Source organism: Vicia villosa, linkage group LG7 (genome assembly GCF_029867415.1).
Source record: "Vicia villosa cultivar HV-30 ecotype Madison, WI linkage group LG7, Vvil1.0, whole genome shotgun sequence".
NCBI classification, from domain to species: domain Eukaryota; kingdom Viridiplantae; phylum Streptophyta; class Magnoliopsida; order Fabales; family Fabaceae; genus Vicia; species Vicia villosa.
The window spans coordinates 109,628,525-109,636,932 of record NC_081186.1 but is presented as its reverse complement, the minus strand read 5'-3'; the positions used below and the strand labels follow the sequence as shown (position 1 = coordinate 109,636,932).

Sequence of the window (8,408 nt, the reverse complement as noted above, 5' to 3'; positions counted from 1 at the left end):
GAATCATTTTCCTGTGCATCTCACCTTCCCGTCGAACCCATCTTGACAGACAAAATTGGCCTTCGTTGTTGAGCATCCTGTCTACGCAGAGGTTTGTAGAAGGATTTGGATATGTCTAAGTATTTACCTTCTATAAAGTTCCCAAATTGATTATATTTTGAAGTCCCAACATTACATCTAGAGTGGGCCGCACAAAAAGGTTTCTCATAATCCATTTCCAACGAATTACAACTTTCACCAGCCCAAGGTTCATCTCCCACAGAATGGGCCTTTTTCGCAATTGGCCCAAGCCCTTTGACTGCCAAATAAAATGGGCCTAAGGTAGCCTAATGTTTCCTACTATTGCCTTTTCGGCTGCAAATATTTATTTTAAATAATAGTAAGGACAAACTTGGTAAATTTGATGCAAAGTATGATTGTTGAATTGTTTATCGATTGTATGAATGCATGTTGGTTATTGTAGATAATTATATGAATATGCATAATTGTTGTTGTTGTGGTGCTGGTTTCGAAGGGGGAACTACATTGTTGTATGATGTTTAAGTTTCGAAGGGGGAACATGAACATGTTAGGTGTTGCTGCTGTTGCATCAATTATATGCTATACATAATTTGTGTCATTGTTGTGAAAGAGGCAAGTTATGAATCTAGAAGGGTGGATGAGTAACTTGTCTCGAACCTAGAAGGGTGGGTTTGAAGTCTAGAAGGTCGGACTTGGTTCATATGAAGAACCTTTTCATGAGATGGTGCCATATGCATATGAGTCGAGTTGATATTGTGAGTCTCATTGCACACATTTAATGATTAATATGTAATTGTGATATATAGGATGTTGAGCTGGGTGTGAGAATGGATTTGTGTGATTGATGTAAAGTATGTGTAGATGTTTTTATTCTACCTTGTCGTCACCCCCTTTTTCTTTGATGTTGTCCACCAAGGACATCTTGTAGATAATCAAAATTAGAATCACCGTTGTGGGTGGAAGATAGCTATTGACGCTTATTTCCTTTTTAGTTCGTTATTGTCTTAGTGGTTATGCTCAGATTATCTAACATAGAGGCTGGAAACGTTTGTTTTAGTTTATTGGGATTAATGTAAAGACTTTGAGAAGTCTATTGATTATGTTTTGAAGTTGAGAACAAACATGCCTTGAAAGTTGTTTTTACGAAATATTCTGCTGCTATATGGTCAAATGTCAAATTATTTTGAATTTGGTAGCACTTCAGTTGCCGTATAATTCTTTTTATATAAGTATCAGGGTTAGGGTGTTACAGTTGCAACCATCACATGACACTAAAGAAATGATGGTTGATTGATTTTGATCCAAGGAAGAAGACCAACATGAAATTGACTGGGAACAAATATATCCTAGAAACAGGTATGAAACATGTAGCCATACAGAGGAAGGATGGGAAAGCAACAATGATCAAGGATGTATTGTTTGTCCCAGATATGCAATGCAACTTATTAAGTGTGGGGCAGCTAGTACATAAAGGTTATTCAGTGTTCGTGGACAGTGAATTTTTGAAGTTGTTTGATTCAAATAAGAGGTTAATCCTAAAGTCTTGCTTATCAAGAAACGTGACTTTCAAGGTATGCATTCAAAGTTCAGATGTAAAGTGTTTTGTCACACATCACATAATCAAGAAGTTGAGTTGTGTCACAAGAGATATGGCAATTTGAACTAAAAAAAAAGTTTAAGTCAACTGAATTCCTAAAGTATGATGCTAGGAGTCCCAAAGGTACGTACCCCTAGAAGCTCGTGTATTATATGCTTGACAGGGAAGGAACCTAGATTATATTTCAAATCTAGTTTGCCCATGAGAGACAAGGAAGTGTAAGGTGTAGTTCACTCAAACATTTGCGGACCATTAGAAGTACTTAGTCATGGTGGCAACAAATACTTTATCACTTTTATGGATGAATTTTTTAGGATGTTGTGGTTATTTCTAATCAAGGCAAATAGAAGCTTTGGATGTTTTCAAAAAATTCAGTGATGGTGGAAAGATAGAGTGGCAAGTTGGTGAAGATCTTGAGAATTGAAAAGTTGAAGGTGAAAATGTTGCAAGCCTATTAGTACCATTACACTCTAAAACTTGTGAAATGGAGGAGAATGGTACTCATCAGTCAATAGGTAATGCAGACTCTGATGAGGAACTTACATCAGTACAAGTCAGACTATAAAGGACAAGGCAACTTTCAAGAAAACTAGATGATTGTGAGCTAGTATTTAACAATGAAGTAGGTATAGATGGAAAAATGATGCATCTTGAAATGTTTGCAGTGAGCTCTTTTTTACATATTTTTCTCTCCCAATCCCTTCTTTAAATTCTATTTCCCAAACATTGATTAATTATGGTAAAAAAAAAAAAAAGAATGAGCATATCATATTTTCTTAAAGATATTGTATAAGATTTGTCATTGACTTGGATTAACGTGACTTTATCTTTTGAAATGTGCGGGTGAGAGGTATTTGGTTAGCTTATGTTTGGATTGAAAGACAATGAATAGAACAAAAAATTCACCGAAAATTTGCATACACAAAATGGTTAAATGAATTGAACATTGATTCATGAATCCACATGTGTGCGTCAGACTATCATGATAAGATCTTCCGATAAGATCATAATAAAATTCGTTTCAAATTAGTTGTCATTTTTATTTTTTATTAATTGATATTTTTCTAATTGTGTTCTTTAAGTATTATTCTATACATTAATTCCAACACATTAATAAGATTAATTTAATCAAATAATAATGTCTTATGACAAAATTATTGCATTCCTTAAATTATGTGCACAAATTTACAAGACAGTCATTGTAAAACAAAAAAACCTTAACAGACAATCATTGGCTTAACTGACAATCATTGTGAAATGGAGGGATTACAAAACAAGGACATGGAATTTCGTATAGAAAACCTCCAGCTCATGGACATGTCACAGATTTATTTCACTTTAATAAAAGTTTACACGAGTGTTTCGACTACAAAATGCTAAACATGTTTTTAAAGGTTAGGATTCTAAAACTTAAATTCATTTCACTTTCCTTTTGTTTCCAACTTTCAATACTATCTTCCTTTTTCCATATCACATGATCAAATTTCAATCTTCATTAAGCAATATCCATGAACTCTATATTCAACTAGATCATCACATGAAAGCTCTCAACAACAACTTATTATAAAAAGTTACTGAAAATTAAGAATGAAATAAAGTTACAAAAAAGTTAAACACAGACTTGAAGAGAATTCACCCTCTTCCAGTAACAAATACTTCCTATAATATTGCGACAACAACAATTTCGGCCGACACAAACCCCGCTGCATGCGCCAAAATCCTAGAAACACAAACATCTACCTAAGCTCCTTTGATTGACCGATCAAAAGGCATCAAGATCATACTAGCCATATGCTATCTTTTTAAACAAAACCTAATATCAACAGTCACAAGGTATTGTTATTTTATTAAATATTACATAAAAAATTAAATCACTTTGCCTCTTCCGATGCGTCTCCGCTGTTATGCGTGGCTGCAGCGGCGGCAGAGCTTCCTTGACCATCTCCACCGGCTGTGCCGGTTTCGGAAGCATCTTGCTTGCTTCCACCACCACGTCCATCATTCTGACCACCACCACTGCCTCCGAGAGCAGCCTCATTGTTGTGCACATTGTGCATTGGATGCATGCCGTTGTTTATCCCTCCGGGTCTATGTCCCATTTGACCTTGCATAGCCTGCTGATGAAGTTGCTGCTGCTGTTGCTGTTGTTGCTCCTGCATTTGATGTGGATTACCACCGAATTGCATTGGCATCTTTTGCGGGAACATTCCTTGTTGCTGAGCCATTGCTGCAGCTTGAGGGTGCTGCATGAAGAACCCTTGTTGCATCGCAGGGTGCGGGGCCATCTGAACGAGTTCAATATATTACAAGGAAATTAAAACGATGTTACGAAATATTCTTACAACTTTGAAGGCACAAGCTAGGCTCTATTTTTACCTGCGGAGGCAAGGTTGGTGTTTGTGGCTGCGCATCAGCAATCGCAGCTAAATACATCAAATTCTTCTGGAGTTGAGCTTGATACCTAAGACATCAAATTCATCACACAACCGAAATATTAAATGTCAGCAAAGTACCGATAAACACCTAAGAGAACAAGTGCTTGCACAAAGATAAAGGAATTAGTATATAATTATTAGCAATGAAGCACAAACATGATATGAGTATCTGATACGGTAGGTATCAGATACAACAATATCTTCCTAATTGAATAATATAAGATACGATATGTTTAAGATAAATAAATATAAACAGATAAAATTAACCATCTAGTTAAATCATAGTCTAAAAAAAAAACTAAACATGTAACACAATTTTTAACACATTACTAGAATGCTTAAAAATGTGAAAGATCACGAGAAAGATAAAAGGAAATAATATTTAAAAAGAAAATAGTACTAAATTTCAAATATTGGAAATTGATAAGGAATTATCATAAAATAAAGCTAATATTGAAAAACAACAACTATTAGTAATAAAATTAAAAGGGTATTAATTAGAATGACCATTTAAAGGTGAGTGAATTATCATTAAATGGTGAGTGAGTGATCAACAAAAAGAAACAATCAAATAAAAAAGCGTATCGGAGTCCTATCGCGTCGCCACCATATCGGATTATTTATTTATTTTTCAAATAAATAAATTTGGATACTCCTTCGATACATATCAGTACCGTATCGTCGTATAAGCGTATCAATATGTATCGGATATGATTCGGCCGAGATTTTGACGTATCCATGCTTCATTGGTTATTAGAAATAAAGACCATAACAATTCAGTGTAATGTTATCAAATGTAGTTAAAAAAAGTTACGATGAGTAATTTGAGACCGAACAAATGCAGCAGCGCAGCACTAACAAAAACAAGCAGGGAGATTTTTGAGGGCACTTACTGGGCACATTCTGCAAGTTTCCCAAGATTTTGATTGTCTAGTATTGCCAGAATCAATTTCTTGTTTTCGTCAAGATACTGCACCATATGCAAAGAGAGGGTTTCGAGTTAAACAATCAAGCAATAATTATTGTGATAAATAGATATTTAAATGTTGAGACATTGCGCTATATAAACATATATAATCAGGGATAAAAACAGTTCAAATTCTATACACGAATGGCTAGCATTTTCCTCGGCAATACATTTTCTTCAATTGCAAGAAGTACTCGTAATCTATCAAATATTCTATCTTTATTCTATCTTAAAAACATCTTTTTCTAGGTATAGGTGACAGAATTTTACAGCTCTAATTTCATTAAAAATTCATGTTTACTCAACTCAGAATTATATAGTACGGAAATTTCTAAGGGTTTGTCTATGAGGATCTGTTTGGTTGGAGTAAATGGAGAGTAGGGAGGAAATGTTTTATCTCCCTCCCCTCCGCTTCTCCTCGATTGAACCAAACACTTCTCCTCGAGGTAAAAGTACTATAAGGAGAAAAAAAACCTGAAGAAGAGTACCCGACAAAAGTGGCGTGAGGAAGAGAAGAAGACATCGAGGGAGAAGAGAAAAGAATATGTGGAGAATAGAAAGGTAGCAACTTGTTTTGGTTTTAAATAGTTAATCGGAGTAGTTCGTAGTATTTAATGAGGGTTATTAATATTTCTGTCATGCCATTATGAACATTAAACTCGTAGAAACCGCCATGACGCCACGCCACAACTTTTCCATGCTGCTACTATGTTGAATTTCCGCCCCTGCCATGGCTGCAATTTGACAACACTAAAAAGGAGAATCTATCACACAATAGTGTGACAAGTGTTGTCGATGGCGGATGGCAGTCCATGGCGGAGTGCCAAAATCCCACCATACTGACTGAAAAACCAGCAATATCAGATGATAATTACCATTGCGTCGGGCCCAAAAACTGCCATGTATATCCACCATAGCAGCCATGGCGCTGGCGCCGCTATTTGATAACATTGTGTGACGTGATTTAAATGTGGCGGGAGACATTTTAGTTTTAGTGTTTAATTATTAAATTTTAACTTTTGCTCTAATTTTAACTTTAAATAATAATAAACATCGCATGCATTCTTTTTCATATCTTAAGACGTCTTTTCCTACACGACAGAATTTAACAGCTCTGTTTTCATTAAATTTTTATGCTTTTACTCAACACAAAATTGAAGAGCAAGGAAATTTCCAACTAATTATCTCTAACGTATTACGTATCTATGTAGGACGACTCGTATTATAAAAAGAAATCACTCGTCTATGCTTAATAAGAGGGTCAGGTTCCCAAGATTGAGAATCTAATACAAACTATGATGAAGCCAGCTTGATAGGTAAAATGTAAAAGAACTTCTCAATAAGTACTTATAGATATCTACAGATACACCTTGTAAACAGTAACAATCAGCTAAACACGCCTCAGTTGACATGAAAAAAAACCCGCGAAAAAACCAGCGCGCCAAAAAACAAGTTTGATTCTCAAAGAAGATATACAGATTTAAGCCGCAATGTCGGTCAGATGCAAAGAATTAATTGAAACATATATCCCTCTTACCACAAACCTCACTTAAAAACAACATTCCCTTAACCAGATCATATCATAATCACAGGTTTCATATTCTCTATTTCTGACATTCCAGTACAACAATATGTCCAATCACAACTACAAAGAATCTTATCACACAGCCAGAAAGAATCTTATCACTTTGCAGATAAGATGCTAGATCATCAAAAACAAGACTACAGATTATCAAAAAAACCAAATCATTCTATCATGTTTAACAACTACAACAATCTTTCGATATTAAAATCATCACAAATAAGAGAACAACAACAAAACCCAAACAAAACCAGGAGAAAAAAACATACTTTTTGAATCTGCTCAGTGGTTATGTTTGTTTGCGGGAAAGACGGCATCATAGGAATCATTTGAGGTGTCTGCTGCATCTTTTCCGCCGTGTTAACTTCACTGAAACAATGAATTGCAAAAATCAAATCAAAAAAAAGATAAAACACATAAACCCTAATTTCAGCAAAATTACCGCAATCAACAATTAACGAATCCAAAGTCAATATAGAGACACATAACAAAACCCCATCAAAAAAAAGAGGGAAAGAGAAAAACTTGAACAGAAAGAGAGGGAAAGGGAACCTGGGTTTAGGTTGAGAAGTAAATGTCGGAAACAAACGTGTGAAGTGAGTTTGTGTGTTGTGACAAGATCCTTGTTACTGGAATCCAACGACAAAGCAACATAAAAACAAGGAATAAACTAAGGTAGTTTACTAGTGTTGTGTTGAATATAATATTATAAAAATATGACTGGATTTGGGCCCACTTTAACAAAATCTTATTTAATCTTATACAAATATTTAAAATAGATTCTGTTAATTTTTATTTCAATTGGTTTTTTATTTTATTTTGTTTGGTAGTAACTGGACAATAATATGTTAAAGGGAATCAACCCTATTTTGTGAGACTAGCTTAGAAAAAAAAACTTTTATGATACAGGAATCCTTCTAGTTTTTGAATTGAATTTCTTGCAATTGATACTAAGCATTAAAAACCGTTTTTTAATCAAAATAGAAACTTTGTTAAACATGTGTTTCTAACCTTTCAGAAGTCAGAACCGTCGTTTTTTAAATCAAAATAGAAACTTTGTTAAACGCTTGTGTTTCTAGTCCTTCATAACCTTTTCATTATGATAGATTTAAACTTCAATCATTGTCATTCTTCACATTATATCCTTTTAGATTATTAAGAAGTCGAGTATGGGCGTATTACAATCAAAAGTTTCTAAGAAGATCATTACTTGCTTTAGACCTCCAAATGCAAGATCGCAACGGAAAGTTTCAAAGAATATGTAATAAAGATTTAGTGCTGCAACCACATATTGGACATTCCTTGTAAGCTTTGGTGCCCATATGAAATTGTTGATCATTGGTAAGAGTGAATCCATGAGTAACCTTTCATAGAAAAAATTTTAATCTATCTAAACTTAACTACTTTCATAAAAATTTAAACACTTGATTATTTCACCTTCTACTTCACTAAGTATAGTATATGGATATACATATAGAAATTCTATGATCTATGTTAAACAAGAATATCACCCCGTTAGAACTGATTGGAACTACCAATACCCTAATTATGTCAAGGATATTGTTAGGCTCAATGTTATCCAAACCATAAAGGTCTCAATCATTATTCAAATTAACATAAATTCTAATCGGTTTGGCGAGCTCATTTGTAGGTATTTATGTGTTAACTATATCAATAAGTATTTCAGCTTATATCATCCAGGAGTCAGGCCAAAAAAATCATTTAAAAACCATTTCTAATCCTCCATCCAAGATTCCTACAACATGTCTGAAGACTCACAAAGACCTCTCAAAGAGTCGACCATCA

General features: G+C 34.3%; 1 protein-coding gene across 1 annotated transcript; it reads right to left on the bottom strand.

The window, feature by feature from the left end:
- Positions 1–3,176: 3,176 nt before the first annotated feature.
- LOC131616508 (GRF1-interacting factor 3) lies at positions 3,177–7,308 on the bottom strand. The gene is made up of 5 exons (XM_058887856.1): positions 7,155–7,308; positions 6,872–6,971; positions 4,947–5,023; positions 3,995–4,079; positions 3,177–3,903 (listed from the first exon to the last, which is right to left on the bottom strand). The coding sequence occupies exons 2-5, from the start codon at positions 6,947–6,949 to the stop codon at positions 3,490–3,492; spliced, it is 654 nt and encodes a 217-aa protein (XP_058743839.1). The 5' UTR covers positions 6,950–6,971; positions 7,155–7,308; the 3' UTR covers positions 3,177–3,489.
- Between the last annotated feature and the right edge of the window lie 1,100 nt (positions 7,309–8,408).